The sequence below is a fragment of the Filicampus tigris genome, chromosome 1 (assembly GCF_054856515.1).
Source record: "Filicampus tigris isolate MCC_2025a chromosome 1, RoL_Ftig_1.0, whole genome shotgun sequence".
NCBI lineage: Eukaryota > Metazoa > Chordata > Actinopteri > Syngnathiformes > Syngnathidae > Filicampus > Filicampus tigris.
Genome location: NC_141217.1, coordinates 20691247 through 20711478, shown reverse-complemented (window position 1 = coordinate 20711478; position 20232 = coordinate 20691247). Strand labels below are relative to the sequence as shown.

Sequence of the window (20232 nt, the reverse complement as noted above, 5' to 3'; positions counted from 1 at the left end):
ACGTAAATGTTTGATGGACTCTGCTGGCCAATGGCGATATCCGTTAAAAGAACAACAAAATAAAGCATGTTTTCATTGGTCATTTAGCTGTCCATTGTAAAATGTAGGTGGGGAGAATACGGATATTTAAGTTGTGTTCAAGTCTGAACATATTGACTCTTTCATCCATGCCTGCTAAACTAATCATTTTAGTGTTTAGCGTCTCAGTTCCAACTGGCTCATTATTGTGTTAGCGCTGCAAAGGCTTCAGCTTTAACCAGACAAAGGAATCATTTCCAAGTAGTAAAAGCAATACTTAGTGGGTTGTATGTTATAGCAGTCATGTCGTTTTTTTTCTTCTTCTTCTCATGACTCCAACAATGACAGCAGTCTTTTAAGCAGCTTTTGTCAAAGAGAAATAATTGGCTCAATGGAGTGACTGTCATTGTGCCACAATGGCTGATGTGCTGCTCCGGGGAGCCCCGATTCAACACACTTCTTTTTTCATTCTAATCAACACGTAGATATCAACGCTGTAGAATACCCACAAACAGCGGAGGGTCTGTTTTGGAAGAGGGGAACTTTCAACTCTGGGCTGCCAACACCGTTCTCTGTCTCACAATGGGCTGCAGAGTGACAAAGCTCCATTGAAGTTTTGCACTTAAAAATGATCATTTTGTGGAGGGGGAGCTTTTATTGGAGGCTGTTTTCAACACACTCCCTGCCTTGCCACGTTTCCGTCCCGCCAGAAACAACGGGCCGAGGCGCTCTCGCAGCCGCACCTTCCATGCGCAGCCTCCTCATTGTATTTAATGAAGGGAAAAAGTGGCAATCTACTATTAATGAAGTGGGAATGTTAAAAAAGTGCCTCCCTTTGCTGAAAACTTAAAAGTGCTTGTACGAGGAAAGCTGCGGCTGGAGCACATCCAGCAGCCTCGTAAAAAAAAAAAAAAAAAGAGCAAGCAGAAGGAGTTAGTGACATGCAGATTGTTTTTAATAGGATACACACAGCTGCACTATCACATTCATCAGAGCCTGACCTTGATGGAGGGTGCTTTTTTGGGGGGAGGACAGGTCGTTGTTTTGGGTTCATATGAAGGTGATGTTGGTGGGAGAGAGTGATCTCAGGGGAAGTCGCCGTAGCTCCCACCGGGAATGAGCGAGATACGGTTAATGAAATAACAACTGACGTCACAAGGGCGTACAAGGTCTGATTATTATGTGCACATACATGCTAAACAGCAAAGAATTTGACATTGTTTCTTCATCGCTCCATCAAATTGTAGTTTTAGAAAACCTTTGTTGTTATTTATCAGCAGATTTGGTCATGTAAAAGAAAACTATAGAAAAACTCAACTGTATGCTTCATCTACAAGCACAATATTGCTAATGGCATTGCTTACATTGGTAATATAAGATTGTGTGAAGTACAAGTTTCATATCCCTCAGAAATTGCATGCAAAGGCTGAGCAATACATACCATTTTTTTTTTTGTTTACCTTTAATAAGAACACTTTAGATCAGACCTTGTGAGCTTCAACTTGGATATTTCCTGATTCCTAGCAGTCAGAAATGCAGCATTACTAAGTGTTGCAGTGAAAGGCATCTTTGAAATTCTGTCCATTATCTAATGCAGAAAAAAAAACCGTGCCATCACAGCACGTCAAAGCAGCTTCTTGGCACCCTGCAAAATTCACCTTGCAAATTCCCCTAGTTCTGAGCACTCGTGTGATGACATCAGAGCAATCTGATTGGACACATACGGTGACGACTCGGTGCTGTGATAACATCACTTTTTCTGAAGGTGATGCAGTAACCGACCAAAATATCGGAAGCAACAAGTTTTCCATTGCGGAGAGGCCACATTATGAAGGGCCATCGAAACATGCCTGAAGATGAAGAGGGAAAAAAAAAATCCATCCATTTTCTATCGTGTGTGTCCTTATTAGGGTAGAGGACAAGCTGGAGCCTGTAAAGACATTCAAAGCAAAGAGTTAAGGGTATTTTTTTTCAAAGTTTAAAAAGTTAAGAGTAATTTTTTCTATAGGTGTTGATGCCAATATTTTCCTTTTTACTGGAAATGAATATCAGCTCCAAATATCGGTTATCGGCCTTCTTGACTGCTAATCATGAGCTTCGGCCCTGAAAAAAGCATATCGGTCTATCTCTAGTATTTACACTCGGACGAATTCATTCACTAATTGTGTACAAATGCTGCGATTCCCAGAATGTTTGTTGGAGTTGAAATTGCATTAGTTATGCTGCCGCTATTCATCACAATAAAGACAAACGGATGAAGGACTGGAAAAGGAAGGCAAATTTTGGGATGTGCCATAGCGTTAGTGTGAAAGCTCATCTCTCAGCACTCACACAGTGAGTGAAATGAGGCGCTCAGTGTCTCCTAAGCAGAACAAAGGCCTCATGTGTTGCAAGGTCCTTTAAACGGCTGCCCACTTCCCTGGCGGCCGCCACGCAAACATTCCTGACTGACACTCCATCAGGGAAATCTGAAGGCGAGCAGGATGCTCTTTTATTAGCGCCGCCCTGTTTGCTGGAGCGGTCAGCTCCAATATGCGCCGCGCTTTTTGAGTGGCGTACGGCGATATGATGGCTCCCCACTCTGATAAGGGTGAACGAGGGGTAAACTGCTGTTCTGCAGAAAGGAAGCATCGGACCTCATCACATTGCTGCGGGAGAGCCGTGTCACGGGCACAACGGGCCTGGTTAAGCCGACCGACTGGAACTGTGAGTTTGTGTGAGTGGATCAGCCAGGGCGGGCGGGCGTTTTGCGGGAAAAAAATCGTAATCCGGCAAATACAAACTGCAGTCTTTGAACATCCTGACTTGTAAAGACTTCCCACAATCACACCAAGACAACTTCTTTTGTTTACCTTTGCCTTAGCAGAGAAGGATGCTATGGGGGCGTGTTGGTAACATTCCTCCACTGGCCTGGCACCAAATTGCAAACCTTCATGGATACACAATTCTTGTGTATCTCTCAATTTTGTCATTACAATAATCTTTTACGTTCTTCACTAAGAAATGAAGGATATATTCCATATCACCCAAATTATACCAGTTCTTGACTTCTCCACAAAAACTCTATTTATGCAGCACAATTAATACTCGTTGCATAAACATTTAAAAAAAAAAAAAACTATTTCAATGTACGTTTTAATTAGGGCTGTCACTATTTAATCATTCTTTCAATAACAACTACACAAAATAACCTTATACTGTGATTTTTCTACCTTCCCAGGCCAAAGGCTCTCTTGCATAAAAAATCCCATTCAAAGATGGAACAAAACTGCTCAACAGCAAACCAACAGAAAAAAATCCCCAAAAATCAACTCAGTGATTTAAATATTGTAGTAGCATATGTTTTCCTGAATGTCATTCAAATCCTCAAATTAATAGGCTAGCTCACTCATCTGTGTGAACAGTGCAATGAAGTTGTTCTTGGATGCGTCCACAGGAGTGTCCGTCACAAGGACCGTTTGACCAATAAAGCCACTTTACGCATATGAAACATTATTAAGGGTTAAATATATCTATGTTTTTCAAAGACACTCACATTTACTAAATCCTCATGCTCTTTAAACAAACTGTCAGCGGTGTGGAAAAAAAAAAAAATCACTGTTTTTTTATGTACTTTTGAGATCGACGTTGACGACACACTCTTCTTCACAATTGCAGTTTGGGGGTTGGAGGCGCTGGTGAGCGATGTATACCATTCTGCGGTTAACTCTGGTATTACATCTTTCAACAGTAAACATTTTTATTTTGAGAAATTAATCGAGGGCCAGTCCGAGTGTTGGCGAGGGCCGCCCATCCCTGTTCCATGACATAGGACATATGTTTTCGTTCTAGTTTACATTAACAAGGGTTGTTTTTTTTAAATGCTTTGTTCTAGGTTTTTTTGTATTAGGTTTTGTATTAGATTTAGTTTTTTTTTATGAATGGAGTATTTCTTGAGTGGAAGATTAAAAAAAAATGTCACTATAAGTATTGTGAAATAAAGTAACGTAATCTATGATTCCCGAACGACTGTTTGACCTTCCTTCTTCTGTACGGCCGAACAATATTACCAAAATAAATACAGTGAAAAGCGAGCCCCGAAAGCTCATATATGCTATGAATTGACAGATTAAAAATGAAAGACATTTTAGTGATAATTATAGGTAGTTTTTATTTTATAAAAAGAAAATGCAGTTTCAGTTCTCATTTTTTTTAAAAGCACTCTCATTTTTTTTATTTTATTTTGTTAGCATTTTTTAATATTTGCTAACTTTTTTTGTTAAAAAACATTGGTTGTTTGGCCTACCAATTGTATTTTGATGACATGAAGCTTGGCAGCTATTCAATATGTATCAGATTTGTATCTGGCCCGGACTTTGGACATGTCTGCTGTACATATAGGCTAGCATATCATTAACAATTGAAGGATGCCCAGAAGGATACATCTACCATGTTCAATGAATGTGCATGCTATACGCTTACAGCACAAGCCTGTGTTCTGTGTTGCATCATGTCTTGAGGTAAACATTGGCTTAGGGCTGTTCGATTTTGCCTGATAAGAAAATCCCGATTATTTTCTCTCAAACCCGATTTTACGATTACGATTTATTTGTAAAATAAAAAATAGTGAAAAATGAAGTATTTTGAATGTCTTTTACTTAAACTTGATTTTTCTTTCTTTGATCTCAAAATGCCAGTCAATTTAATTTAATACACATAGAACAATCCATTGGGATTAACAGCATTTTACTTACACAATAGATTTCAGATCTGTTCTTAATCAAACCAATAATGAAAGAAGAAAGAGCATATATCATCTGAAACGAAAATCATCAACATGAGAGAAGGTAGACAGTCATGTCTGTAAACCAAACAGTCTGTCAGCAAGTCATTTTGCCAACCAGCTAGTGACTAGCCTTTCACATTTCTCCCTGGTCTTACTTAAACATAAATCAATGATTAGTGCAAAACTGTCACTCAATAATACAATGCTTAAGCTTAAGTACGGATGCATAGTCCGGCTGGACCAGAGGTCTGTGGTAGAGGAGGAAAAAAGGGACAACTTTCAGACATTGAGTTACTTGCTCACGGGTTGTATTGTACATGCGGGGCACACACTACACTACAGATGTATTTTTGCCCGATTTATTAACCAAACTCTCACTTGCCTGAGTAAATAGCAGAATCGCCTGTAGCCATGGATGTTGTCGTTGTTTTCGGACCGCGCGCTCGTGGGAGGAAGCGAAAATGCGGAGGAAACTACGTCCGCGTAGATACAGCAAAAATAACAAAATCGAACGATTTGAACGTTTTTAACATCGTTTTATCCAGAAAAATTCGCTTAATCGAGCAGCCCTACATTGGCTGTTTTTTTTTTTTTTTATTTACCGGTATTTATTATTATATTTGTTTTTATTGTTACTGTACACACCTCTGAATTGGAATGTTAGCATCCGAGCTAGTACTAACACAACACTTGATAGGTGTCTCGACTGGTTCACTGTTATTACAGGCCGCTAAAGTAGTTGATCCGGGTGTCACCCTTATTAGAAGCCAATGTAGGCTCATCATGATTTTGAAGCTGTTATTTCATTGAAGTAATTTAATTTAATAACTTAATTAATCGGTTTACATGTTACAGTTTACAGTGTGACCTCAATTAATAGCAGTACAAATGAGCATTTAGTGCACAGCCCAAAAAGATTAATGCACCAAATGTTAATTGAGAGCACAGAATGTAGTCAATAAAATGTGTAAAACAAAAAAGCACGTATGATAATGATATTATACAGAATTAGGTTTACTGTTTGAATTGTAATGAGAGGGACATACAAAATAATAATAAAAAAAATATATATATATATATACATATCTATATATATATATATATATATATATATATATATATATATATATATATATATATATGTACATATATATATATATATATATATATATATGTACACTGTAGAAAGCAAAGTGTGTGTTTGCGTGTGTGTTTGCGCGCGTGTGTGGGTGTGAGTGCGTGCTGGTGCATGATCTGGGTTCCGATCTGTAGGTGCAGCAGCAGCCTCATATGATGCGTCATCCGTGGCTCGTTCAAAGTGATGACTGTGGGTTCCGGGGAGCAGATTGTGTCGCTCTCGGACAGCTCGCTTCCAATTAGTCTTTGCGCCGACTGAGGCGGAATATTCTATCATCAAAAGGGGTGTCCACCTCACTCGATGACATCACAAGCGAGATGGAAGCTGGGTGAATATGCTCATTAGAGTTGGATGTGTGCTGAGTGTTTTTTTTTCTTATCTTAGCGAATGTAGTTCGTGAAAACATTTCTTTGATTAATTGCCTTAATTATTGTGATCCTTTTTGGCCAAATGAAGAGCCAGATGGCAAGAGATGGTGTCGCATCCGCCATCCCGTCGTATTAATCTGGCGCCGGGTCCACTTGAGCATCGTTTGCTGCGCACACAATCTGTTGTCCTCTTTTGAGCCGCAAGTTTTCATGTGATTATATTAGGGCATCAAATATTCAGGTTGAGGGTGTACGAGAACGAGGCATTTATCTGCATGAATAACTTGTGTTTAGTGGAGGACGTAATGTGCTTAAAGTAGCATCTCCGTCATGCATACAGAAGTCAAGATGGGCTTTTTCCCCTTTTGTGCTTTTTGGAGCCAAAACCGACACAGCACCCCTTTTTTAAAGACTCTTTTTAATGGTCTTATCCTGCATGATAAATCAAAGTATCCATTTTTGTTCCGGAGGAATTGGGTTCATCATGTCGAGTATTCTTATTTCTCAAAGTATGTCAGGGATCTAGGGATCTAAATGTTTTGGGGTTTTTCATTGCATTTTTATTTCATTTTGAAGTTTTTTTGAATTTAGTTTGTTTTCATTACTTTTTATTTTGTTGACAGTGCTTCATTTTAGTTTTCATTAGTTTTAGTATTAGTTTTAGTTTTATATATGGAGCGTTTGTCAAGTGCAAGATTTTAAAAAAAAGGCCACTAAGTATTGTGTAATAAATTAAACTACAATTCTCAAACGACTGTTTGACCTTCCGTCTTTTTTACAGCATTTATATCAAAATAAATCCATCTAACAGGAACTCTCATGTATGATTTTAATGAACAAGAAGAAAACGACATACATTTTCGCTTTATTTGCTTTATAAACATAAGATGTAGTATCAGTTAGTTTTCATTTTTTAAAAGCATTTTCATTTTTTATTGTACTTTGTTAATGGAAATGTTTTATGTCAATTTTAGTTTTTCTTTTTTGTTAGTTTTTATTCACTGAAAAATTTAATCAATTTAATCAAAACAGACACCAAGAAAATCACAAAATAAAATCTTCTGTATCCAGATAAATTTTTTAAGTAAATGTATATCAACTTAAAAAGTCATGGCCAGAGCCATGGTTGGGCTTTGGTGTGCACAGGGCCACCCAGATTACCAGACTACCCACCCAGTGAGAGTCATGAAAAAATACATATTTTTTCATTTTTGGAAAATGATTATGACATTATTTTTAAATTTGCGTTTCCTTGTGTTTTTTATTTTATTGAATATTAAGAATGGCATAATTGTGGTTGTCTAAGGAAAATTTGAACTTCATATCATTCAGTTTGTCATTTTATTTGAATATACGATGTATCAGGACATGGACAGGAGGATTGTGCTCAGTGAGAGAAATATACAGGCCCGCCCTGATTTTTTCAGGCCCACCCATTAGCCGCGCTCTGGCTCCGCCACTGATCTGAATCCAACTTGATTCCCAGCCGATCTAGGTGGCTCCCCTCATTTCCTTTGAATTCAGCACAGAAGATTCGCGCGGTTTACATGACGGAAACATAACAGACTCGCTAGAATCAGTGCAGGAGATTGGCATGCGCAAAGTCTGTTTATAAGCAACTGCGAAATAAACTCCACTTGTGGATGATGTAAAGTTGGCCGCTGCCAAGTGGGCACTTGGAGACCTCCTTCAACACCTGATCGTGTTTCTATCTTTTCAGGTTCCAAGCATTTAACCAAGCAGTACGAATACAATATATTACAATACTTATAGATTGTGTTTTACAATAATACATAACTATATTTATAATTGAATATGTGTTTGTGGCTAGAAAGCAAAGCGTGGAGAGTCTCTGACACCAAAATGCACAGATGCATTTGCCAATTCCCTCTCAAAATATCTACATTCCTTATTCTCACCTTTCTCCTCTCCTTTACGGCCATTTACATTTTCCATGACAATCTAGCCATTTTTTGTGGTATAATGAAAACTAACACAGTGCAGTATATTGTATGCTGAGCCTCAAAACTTTCAGCGCTGAGCCCCAGTTTTCACTGGCATTGTGAATACAGCTCTTTTGTTTAAATAAGGCAGTTAATGATCGATAATGATTTAAGTTGATTTTTGAATGTCCTATATACTAATCATTGTGTCTTATATGTGGTTGACCAACAACACATACAAGAATTTGCGATCATGAATACAATTAAGTTGACCTATTTACGACTGTCAGCACCGACCGATCTCTTAACTCTTATATAGGATAGTTGCCTTGGATAATCTTTGAGTGACAACTGATATCGGGCTCCAAATCAGTCTGCTTACACTGGTCAACACATTTTTGCAATTTTTTTTGTCATCACAAATTAAACTGAACTTTTCTTGAGAATCTTTTTGCATTAATTCAGAATTCGCCCTCATTTTTTTCTCTAGCATATCAGGGTTTCATAATAACAATAAAAAATTAATAATAATAATAATAATAATAGTAATAATAATAATAATAATATGGTACTATACAATTAAGGGTTACATTCAACAACTGGTGGATTTTTCCTGAAATGTCACAGCTGTAAATTACAACACCTGGTAAAATCCATATTGCGCAAGCTTTGCTAGGTCAAACTTAAAAACAAAAATGAAAGTGTCTCAAAAACGTCACGTGCGACAAAAATAGTAAATATATTTTTAAATCAGCATGAAAATTACATTTAGGGACACATAAAGCCATCTCTGATTCAAATTTGCTGGTGACCAGTGTTATCAATAGGCCCTATGTGTGTAGTCATATAATGTAGCCATTAATAGTTTGAGACTATGCTGACTTAGCTTTTTTCTTGCTTTTGTTTAAACATTGTGTAAATGCTTCAAACAACCTTTATAATTAATTGTTATAACTTGATTATTTTTTCCCATTTTATTCAACAAAGAAAAGAATCCGAATTCCCATCCCCAATCTGCTCACTCCACAGCAATATTCCGCACACCACTGCTAGCTAAATCCCTGAAATGATCAGTTGTAGCGTGTCAGAGTAGTTGAAGTCCCCCGAGGGCGTCATCAGAGCTGCTTGACTCAAGACTTGCAAGGAAATAATGGGTCAGAAGGGAGGTAATGACACGCTCCTGTTTAAAGGCAAATCAAATACTATTTCATCCCATGATGTCAATTAACCTCCAGACATATTTTGTCAAACGGAGGCAGCCCGAGCTTGATTGTTCTGTCTGCGTCCTCGCGTGCACCAAGGCTGCTTCCTGACAGGAAGCGGTGACGAGGAAAAGCATTTGCAGATATTTACAGATGGCTGCGGGGCTCGGAATTAACACTTTGCCATTTTTTTCCCTTTATTTTTGTGACTGTGTTCAGAATTAACTTCAGACGTCAAGCATGTCATCAAGTCTGTCACTGGGATGTCTGACAGCGTCGGCGTTTGATCGTGACTCACACACGTTGTCAGATATCAAGATGTCAAATATTACACCTTGTGGCGGGTGTGCGCCGCCTTCTAATCATAGCTCGCTGAGGACACGACTTTTATTTCGCTTGTTCTCGACACAAAAAAGAGCACCTCAACTTTGTTTAGAATCCAACTTTTTTTTCTTTTGACTGACACCTCCACACTTATTGTAAGTGTTTTGAAATTGACACACACCATTAATTGGTACTTTCATGTGAGGGAGAGGGTGATAGTTACCGCGGCAACCCACAGAATGTTCACTGATGCCATTTTTCTTGTGCTTTACGTGGCATAAATCTCGAAGATGAAAATGTCACGGGGCGGGTTCATTTTGCAAAGAGGTTTTGATTGCCATGCACATGTAATTGATTGTTGCAAGGACAGCGGGAAATCTGGAAATGTCATAACAGTCCTGCTTAGGTCGCTCCCGCCGCTAAGCAATCAATGAGAAGTAAAAAGAGATATCGATCGGCGGGCAGCAAAAGTGAAGTCTGAGGCTGCCTGAGAGCATTTGTGGGTGGATGTGTGTGCGTGTGTGTGTGTGTGTTGGGGGGGGCTGTCGTTTGTATGTTGGGGGAAGTACCTGAGTATGAGGAGGTGCGAACACAGTCATGCGGATATGTCATGGATACCTTTGTATTCGCAACGAGATGGTCTTCTGTTACTGTAGCAATTTCTCTGTGGTTTATCAAATTCAAGCAACAATGTGGAATCATTGTAACCTGAAACCTACAGGTTGAGAATAGCGTGGATTTTACACAGAGATTGTTTTAAGAACAATAGTATTGCCGTCATTGCTGTGGCTATTTCATATCAGCTACTTTAACGGTTTGTAATATTGGATGGCCGGCCGGGATGCCTCTCATATACCCCTCACCACGCTAGCTGGCATAGATTCTCTCCATGAGCTCTCGCCTCGTATAAAAGGTTTAACACATGCTCAAGCTGCTCAATGAAAAGAAAAGTTTTCCAAATTGTGACTTTTTTATGTTTGCAACCCTAAAAACAACACAAATGCTTGTTCTTTGTGCTGTAGATGAAAATAAGAAAACAGGGTAAGGTTTTAAGAGACATGCTTTTCATGTTAAAATGGTTAGTTCCTGCATCTTAGATAGAGCAATAGTAATGAATTTGAATTTCTTATAATAGACGCAAAGCCCATTCCATTTGGCTAAAAATCCTGTAATAAGTGTTTTAATTTTTGCTGAAACTGGTTCATTGACAATGTATTTATTTTCGATAATAAATGTATCAACTTCATATTCAATTCATGTTCAAATGTATACGTTAATTTGGTCATTTAGTAATTCTAGAAAAACTGTTATTGATTTTTCCTTTATTTTTAAATGTTTTTAAAGGTTTCTACTCATGTGTTTAAATGTGTCAATGTACGTTCTTTTCGTAACTTTGGTAAGCTATGAATACCGTTAGTTGTTGTTGCTTTTAGGCGTTGTCTCTGCTTGTGCGAAGCACAGTGAGTTTCCTTGTGTATGAAATTTTGTTTTTATTTTATTTCATTTTATTTCATTCATAAAAAATTATCTATTTCACATATTTTACACTCGTTTTTTAATATCTACAAATGGCCTAGCCCATCTGTCTGTTCTAAAAATCTAATGTGGCCCTTGAGCACAAACGTTTGCGCATCAGTGATACTGTTGTGTCATTGCATTGTCTTGTAATAAGCTGAAAAGTTTTCCAATCCTCGCCTACTCTATCATTCTGTTTTAACGCTAGCGTCAGTACTAACTTTACAGCTCAGAGTTGGATGCAGAGATTGTACAAATACATAAATGCTGTTCGACACTGTTTATCTCACGTCATGATGTTGTGACGACGATATATTATTCTGGTAATAGGCAAAACCTAGGACGCATGGCTGGAAAGACAACATCCTGTCTTAAACTTGATGGATGTAACAAGCATTTTTACTATGAATTTAATGACATTTTGACCTTTTTGTGGGTTAAACATTCATACATGCCGGCGTGTTGAGACAGGAAATTCCTCTAATGACTGACACATCCTGAGAGTCGTCTCTCGAACAGGCAAGTGAGCGCCGTGCACTCTGAAGTTGCAAACGTCGCACTAAATATTTGGTCACGTACGCTCTCCGCACCAATCGGCTTGGACAACTTGCTGCCAGTGAGTGGATGTAGCCATAAAAGTAATCTAGTATGGCCGAAGCACTTAGCTGCTTTCTGTAGACGTGAGGAAAAGAGCGTGTTGGCTGACAAACAGGCGGCTGCCTCCGTAAATCTAGGCCTCACTATGCCAAGAGCCTGCTTTCACGGATAAAGGTTCTAAACACTTCAGCCGTTTGATTTAAGACGGACAACTCGGCTTTTTTGACCTTTGCATATCTCGGTCTGAAGATATAAATTTGCGTTGACACAGATTAGAGGCTTTAACGGTGGTTTATGACATGCTAAATCTCCTGTAAGCCATGCCAGCTTCTTGTTTTGCAAGATAGGTAGTCAGGTTGCCTTCTTCCTATCCCATGGCAGGATTTTTCTAGAAAGTGTTAAGTCAGGATCGGCTGGTCTCTTCCTCTGTGGGAGGCAAAGTCAGGATCGTTATGAGGCTTCTGCAAAGCTTGCTGATGAGCTGATCATTTGAATTGTGTTGGAGGAGAGAGACATCAAAAACAGACTGGCTCTCGCGGGCTGGACTTGGGCACCCTTGATCTACTCTATCTATGCAAGTGACGTTTTGTTACAGACAGAACAATTAAATGCTCCTCCACTAGATGGCAGGAGTTACACTTTTTGGGATATTTTTGTTTGGTGGTGTGCCATGGGATTTTTGTAAAATAAAGGTCTGCCTCGGCTCAGTACAAATTGGGAAGCATTGTTCAAATCCACATTTAAAGTCGAAATCAACCCAAACATATTTTTTTCAAGAATATTTTCCCAGCAGGCCTACTAGTTGAAACACGGCATTCTGATTTATTTTGTGTTTGTGGAATATGAGGTAAGCAGCAAAATCCACCCGTTTTTAGCCATCTCAGGAGGCGGCCATTGTGACATTTCTGTCGCCTGAAAATGACATCACAACTACCCAGGGCTCAGGGAACGACCAATCACAGCTCGCCTGTTTTCTAAAGCTGAGCCGTGATTGGTCGTTACCTCATTTTCGGTCGACAGAAGTGACAAAATGGACGCCCCCAGAGATGGCTAAACACGAGTGGATTAACTCTTATGCCACAAACGCAATATTTATCAGAATGCTTTGTTTCAACTAGTGGGCTTGCATAGAACATATTCTTGAAAAAAATATCTTTGCGTCGACTTCCTCTTTAAGGGTAGTTAAATGTGCTGTTATTGCATTAGGTTAAATGTAAAAAATGTAGCCAAAAACATCACATAATCATTTTTCAGTGTCATCGTTAGCAAATTAGATTTAAAAAAAAACAAACAAAAAACTCTTGGGAGGCTAATGGAAAGAAGCTTCTGCCTAGCCAACTTTCAGACCATAGTTTTCTTGAAGTTGTAGGTTCTGCTCTATTTAGCTGACATTTTTTCAGTGCGCGTGTTTTGACTGAGCTCCTGTCATCTCTCCTTGTCCTTTCTCTGCTGTGTGAGCCTCAAATTGTGTAATGAGGCACTGATGATTGTACCCTGAAGATTCTGCCTAACAAAATTTATGGAGGCATGCGACATGGCCAGGAAACAGAATTTGATCAATTGACTGTCATCCCTCAAGTCTTGGCCACTGCTACACCAGAAGCCGTGCCTCAATTATCGCTGAGAGTATTGTCTGTCCACTTGAACAAATGCAATCCTCATCCCAATAGAAAAAAAAGTGTGGTTACTAGGCAGTTGTTACCAACATATGTTAGGGTCAACAGTATTGCGAATCATGTGTTGTATTCAATATATTAATTTGCCTACAGTACATATGTGTTGTAATGTGTTTGTAAAAATAAAGACCTCCTCTTCCACAAATATGCGCAGTACTCTCTGCCACTGACTAAATGTGATTCTGGGGTTCATGACATTGCTGATACTGTAATTATCTCCCATTTTATTTCATGTGAAAACACCGTTGCTCTCTTGTCCTTGAATCTCAATTTCTATTAAAGGCCGTGAGGAAAAACTTGAGTTACAAACGTCGAGTGAAAGGCAAGAGTGGGACTTTCCGGCAATGCCTGCCAGAAGGTTAATTGGTGCCTCTGGAAGTTTGCTACTCGGGGCATCTGATAGAACCGCGTAAAAGAGCGGGAAGGGCAGCTGTTAATCTCCCACGATTCCTCTCAGCACGATAAGACGGACCTTCATATTAAAATTGATATTACAGTAAGAGGCGAGACTCCCTTGCAGAATGCACAATTATTTTCCTAAAAAGGGGTGAAGTTAGAGTGGATTTTGCCATTTACAACAAGCAATGGCGTTCAGTTTCCCTCCAGCCTAAGAAGCACTAATAGCTCCACTTTGACGTTTGTTCTTGCCAGTCGAGCTTGTCAGAGCCGCCGGTGTTCTCCTTCTATATATAAGACTCTAAATAAAATATACCTCCACGCTCCCTCAGCATCCAGTGTGTTTTAGAGGCCATCACAGATGTCGGTCGGCCAATCAAAACGTCGCTCTTGCGTCGGATCAAGGTCACGGCACGTTGGGGGCTCTTGTGTGTTCATGATGCCACATTCTTTATATTTGTTTTAAAAGTCCAAAGCCCATCTCTATCTTGTGTCCATTAGCTGGCAAGCAACTCACCTCCAGGCTTTCTCTGGAGGCGCTTGTGAAATATTGATTTAAAAAGGAAAAAGTTTTATTTTCAGAAAGCAAAGAGGCAAAGCATTCCTCGAGCCGGCCGGTGTGGGACCGGCGAATGCCGCTCTGTGAAGTGAGGAAATATTAACCACGTGAAAGGCATAAGTGCACCCGGACACGGCTGTTATGTCCCATTCATTTTTTAAGCGGGAGCACATCTGCCAAGTCTTTCTCCCGAAATGCACATTTTTCCTGCATGGCTGCGAGGTGGAAAACATCTCAGATTTGTGCTGACAAACTTCATTTATGGCAAAGTGCCTTCCGAAGAGAACGCCGGTCGTGATATCGTTGACGGCCATGTAAAGAAATTCAGCCACGTGAAAATGCTCCGTGCTGAGTCAGACTTCTTCTAATTGCGTGACGGGAAGCGTGCCAATTAGTAATAGTGTTGTTTAATTATCTGTTAATGAAAGCAATAATGTTTGTGCAGTATGAGTTGGGAGAAGGAACAGGTGAATAATGAAAGATGTAATTACTGTTTATGAGGCTGTCGGGGGGAATATAAAGACCTGACAGATTGCCCGTAATCTCTCGAAAGTTGTTATTTATGTAGAGTTTCATTGCTCTTCATCATCGCTCACATTTGCAACATAATTCTGTTTTGCCGTCAGCAAAATCAGTTTCCTGATGTCGAATCGCTCGCAAACCATCTGCTGAAGTCATGTTTCCCCATCGCCTTGTAATTTGTTGCTCGCGCATGTCGCGACATTAGTACGTCAGATTTTTGTGTTGGCTTCAGGGGAGTCGGCGATGGTGCTGAGAAGCACAAGGCTCACGTTTTCACGGCACTTCACGGCCTCCTTAATCACTGTAGAATAGGTCATTTGCAATAACAGTTAACAGGCCTCAGAAGAATCAATTTGCTTTTGTCACTCAGTCGCCAATGACTGTTGTAAACACATCAAGTTGAGGCCAGAAAAGCCTTGGACACAGCACTAAGTCGATGGCCCGTCGTGAATCACAGACTGCAGCAGTCTGTTGGTCAAGACGTTGTGTCCAGTGCCAGGCTCACGAGGCACAAATGTTGGCTTAAATGGCTCAAATGTGTACTTTATATTCGGAATTAGGGATGAGCATTTGGAATGGTATTCGCTACTTTACGACAGTAATAGCACGCAAGTCATGAGTCTCAGACTGCATTTACAATAACCGCTGTGCACACTGCACTTGTATGCGACAGCTTCCTTTGTGCATTATGCACTCACCATTTTAGTTGTAGTTTGGTGTGTGATATTACCCACAGTAAGATTTTATTTTCATATTCATTGAAACACAAAGGGTATTTTTCCATTAAGTATTATCATTTTAATAAGAACTCTGAACAAAAAAGAAGACAACAAACAAAATAGCAGACAAATGCTTACAGTACTGTAAGAAAGAAGCTTTGTAAACTTGTTCACATCAAAAATACAACTGAATACATTCGATTCAGGCTTTCTGATTGTTGGTGACTATGAGCATAAAAAGTCTGACCAGCAGCTAAAAAATAAATAAATAAATAAATAAAAAGCAGTCAGTCTCATGGAGGCAGGGTGTATTGATATGCTCCTTTTCACTCTTTACCAGTTTGTTGGGTCGCAACCAAGGCATTGTAGAGTCTCCCTAAAAAAGTGATGACCTTTTGTTATGATGAAGTATTGTTTTGACAAGCAAATCTCGACAAAAACAAATTGAGTGTCATTAATTTGTCATTGTCTTTCATCTGTCGTTTTAGTATACATGCCTGACGACGAAGACGCTGCGCCTCACGACTCCGTCGTCGAGGAAGATGGAGAGAATGATACCCTGACGGAAGAGGAATTCTCCGAGAAGACCAGCCCCAAGGTGTCAGAGGACCGCGAGCTGGACAACAAGAGCGCCAACAGTTACAGCAACCAGAACTCTCCCTCCAGTCTCCTGTCAAACCAAGAGGTGGACCTGGAGTCGCACCTCAGCGACACGTGTGACAGACTGTCCGACTTCAAGAATTCTTCATCGCGCGAGGGCCAGCCGGATGATGAGAACTGTAAACGCAAAGAGGAGATGGGCAACAGTTTGCAGAAAATGAGGGCAGCTTATGCAAACTTTCTTTCAGATACCTACTGGACAGGAGTGGGAACGGAATTGAAATTGGGCAAAAACACCAGCAAAGCCAACTGTGACAGCACCAACGGAAGCTCCAAGACTGAGTTCGACTGGCACCAGGATGCTCTGTCCAAGACCCTGCAGCAGACGGTCTCCCCGAAGCCGACGTCCAAACCCAACCTCTTCAGTTCGGTCCACTTGTACCGGCAAAGCAGCAAACCCTGCGGTTCAGTATTCACAGGTGCAAGCCGCTTTCGCTGTAAGGACTGCAGTGCTGCTTATGACACACTAGTGGAGCTGACGGTCCACATGAACAAGAGCGGCCACTACCAGGACAACAACCTCAGCAAACAGAGTAATTCCTCTGCCTCCTCCTCTAAATCGAAGAAACGCAGTTTGCAGGATCTGGAAGGCAAGGAGGATGCACAAAAAGTTCTGAAGTGCATGTTCTGTGGCCATTCTTTCGACTCGCTCCAGGATCTGAGCGTCCATATGATCAAAACTAAGCATTACCAAAAAGTGCCTTTAAAGGAGCCAATACCAGTAATCACACCCAAACTACTGCCACCAGCAAAGAAGCGCGCCTTTGAAACAGCCAGGCCGTGCTCCCCTGACTCAACAACCGGCGCATCTGGCTACGGCGACACCCAACGTGCTGGTGTGAATGCAAACAATAATCGATATGGCTATCAGAATGGTGCGAGTTACACATGGCAGTTTGAGACGTGCAAGTCTCAGATTTTGAAATGCATGGAGTGCGGAAGCTCCCATGACACCTTGCAGCAACTCACCACACACATGATGGTGACCGGGCATTTCATCAAGGTTACCAACTCTGCTTCCAAGAAGGGGAAACAGCTAGCGCTTGACCCCCTGGCCGTGGAGAAGATCCAGGGCTTAGCTGAGCCGACTGCCAGTGAACCAGACGGAGAAAAGTTGTCCCCCAAGAATGTTTCCCCTGCAAGCAGCGAGAGAGATGGCCAAGGAGAGGGTGCATCAGACAAAATGGAAGAAACTGAAGTCAAAGAAGACAAGGAAGAGAGTGAAGATCAAAAGGCAGGAAATGGGGGATTTAAGTACCCTTATCTTCGGGAGGAAGATCTGGAGCAGGACTCTGGTGGAGGGGGGGACATTCTTAAATCTTTAGCCAACACAGTGGCCTCGGCTATCAATAAAGCTCAAACAGGGACGCCGAGCTGGAGCGCTTACCCGAGCATTCACGCCGCCTATCAGATCTCTGGCATTATCAAAAGCACCTCTGTCACAGCTGCGTCACCCCCTGCTCAGCTGAAGCAGACGTTCAACCAAAAGCTGAGGGCGCTCGCCCCAAAGGGCAAGTACCCAGGTGCCACGGGCCTTGAGAGTCCCCAAGGGACGCATAAAAACGTTGACATCAAACAAGAAACGGTTGTGATTAGTGACGGGAAAGAAAGTCAAAGTGCGAAGCTTGATCTGATGGAGACAGACGACAGCGATTGTCAGGATGATTCCTCTTTCTCTTCAAAGCCAGATGCCGACTGTGGGAATGACGGGAGTGAGACGATCAAAGGGAAGCTGAGCCCCGATTTTTTTGACAGGGGCAAGACTCCGAGCCCCTCTGCCAGCGCCACAGAGCCTCTCAAAGACACTCTGGATATCCTCGCTGTAAACCCTCTTAGTGCTCTGCAGTCAGTTCTGAACAATCATTTGGGCAAAGCAAATAAGCCCAATAACTCGCGAGCAGATGAACTATCTTCTCACATCCGGTCTATTTTTGCTAACACTAACAATTGCAGTGACAAGCCCTCGCTGATGCTCGGTAATCCCGCAAGGAATAAGCCGAAAAAAACATTTCTTTTTACAACTGATGACCAACCAATAGACCTGACTAAATCCAAACATAGTAAGCCAAGGTCTTCTTCACTGCTGCAGCCTACCACCCCGATGCCACAGAAGTACGCTCTGTCCGACATCGCCGACATGGTTAAAGTTCTTCCCAAAGCCACCACGCCAAAGCCACCTGCAGCGTCCAGGCTCCCGGTCATGAAACTGGAGTCAGACGTCAGGCGCTTTGAGGACGTGTCCGCCGAGGTCTACTCCGTCCACAAGCGCAAAGGCCGCCAGTCCAACTGGAATCCTCGCCATCTTCTCATCCTACAAGCGCAGTTCGCCTCCAGCCTCTTCCTCACCTCGGAGGGCAAGTACCTTCTCTCTGACCTCGGCCCTCAGGAGCGGATGCACATCTCTAAGTTCACGGGACTCTCCATGACCACCATAAGCCATTGGTTAGCAAATGTGAAGTACCAGTTGCGGAAAACGGGAGGCACCAAATTCCTGAAGAACATGGACACAGGTCACCCGGTCTTTTATTGCAATGACTGCGCTTCTCAGTTCAGGTCGCCAACTACCTTCATTTCCCACCTGGAATCCCATCTGGGCTTCCAAATCAAAGACATGAACAAGATGCCCGTGGAGCATCAGATCAAAGTGGACGAGGCGGAGCTCCCGAAGGTCCTCGGCGTCCGAGCCTCAGAGACTCTGGTCCCGGAGGAGGACATTGACTCTAAGTTCAAATGTAAGCTGTGTTGTCGGACATTTGCCAGTAATCACGCCGTCAAACTCCATTTGAGTAAAACTCACAGCAAATCCCCTGACAACCATTCACAGTACGTGGAGATGGACAAAGAATAGTTTTCTTGACAGAGCTCTTGTTTCAACACACGGGTCGGACATTTCAACATTTTTTCCCAGTTTGCGTCGTGTAGTACTGCACAACATTTGATGGAGTGGCGGCAAAAGACACACTGGTTAGAAAACGTAGAAGACACTAAAACAAACGTTTGCACCCTGCTCCAATGCATCACCAGTAATGAAGTCAATTACTGCTTGAAGAAACATAAATGCTGATGTTTGCATGCGTAGCCACGGCTATGACTACTATTTATTATTTGTATGATATGCCAAGTTTCAATTGTATTTGGAAATCAACATAATGAAAGGATAACAATTGTACTTTGCAACTTTTGGGATACGGAAGACCTGAATACATGTGCAGCAGGTAGCCCTGTGCAGAGGTGTACAGTCTATTTCTATGTAAAGCTGTTTCGTGTCCCATAATAGAAGAAAGTGAATGAAGGGCGGGCAAAGCACTTTAATCTTTAATCATCAATTTGGATTCTGTACAAGTCTCAAAAGTGGCTCGAGCATTTCAAAAGCAAAACTATTTCACGTGTACATGATGTTTGAAATGAAAAAGAAACATGCAATGAGGACAAGCTGCAAGACAAATGATACCTGTGATCCCTGCACCTTTTGTTTTTTACATATTCAAATAAAGAGTTAACATTTGATAACAGCTTGCATTGTTATTTTATTCATATAAAATAATTGACTGTGAACAAAATATAGTCACGCATGCAACTTGGTAACAATTACAGACTTAACAAGCGCATGTCTCAGTGGTGGAATTTGTATCTTTGATGCCTTCAGCGGTTATCACAGAAGACAGTGGCAGCACGTTAATAGTCAAACATCTTTCTTTTTTATCAAAAGATAAATATAACATGCTACGACATGACAGCAAGGAAGAGAAATATTCTATTTTGGATATATTTGTTTTTTCTTCCTACTTTAAAAATAACTCCATTTACTGTCACCTCTCTGTCTGTTCATG

The 20232-nt window shown here is 41.0% G+C and overlaps 1 protein-coding gene across 3 annotated transcripts in view; it reads left to right on the top strand.

Annotated features, from left to right (window-relative positions):
• Nucleotides 1–20007, top strand: part of tshz2 (teashirt zinc finger homeobox 2) — a 54514-nt gene extending 34507 nt beyond the window's left edge. Inside the window, exons 1-2 of one of the 3 annotated variants that reach the window (XM_086025796.1) lie at nucleotides 2591–2724; nucleotides 16231–20007. In XM_086025796.1, the coding sequence (XP_085881922.1) occupies nucleotides 16236–19250 (3015 nt within the window). In that variant the 5' untranslated portion in view covers nucleotides 2591–2724; nucleotides 16231–16235 and the 3' untranslated portion in view covers nucleotides 19251–20007. Of the gene's footprint in view, nucleotides 1–2590; nucleotides 2725–6119; nucleotides 6250–16230 lie in introns of those variants that run through there. The other 2 variants (XM_086025789.1, XM_086025784.1) reach the window with 2 other exon arrangements.
• The last annotated feature ends 225 nt before the right edge of the window (nucleotides 20008–20232 follow it).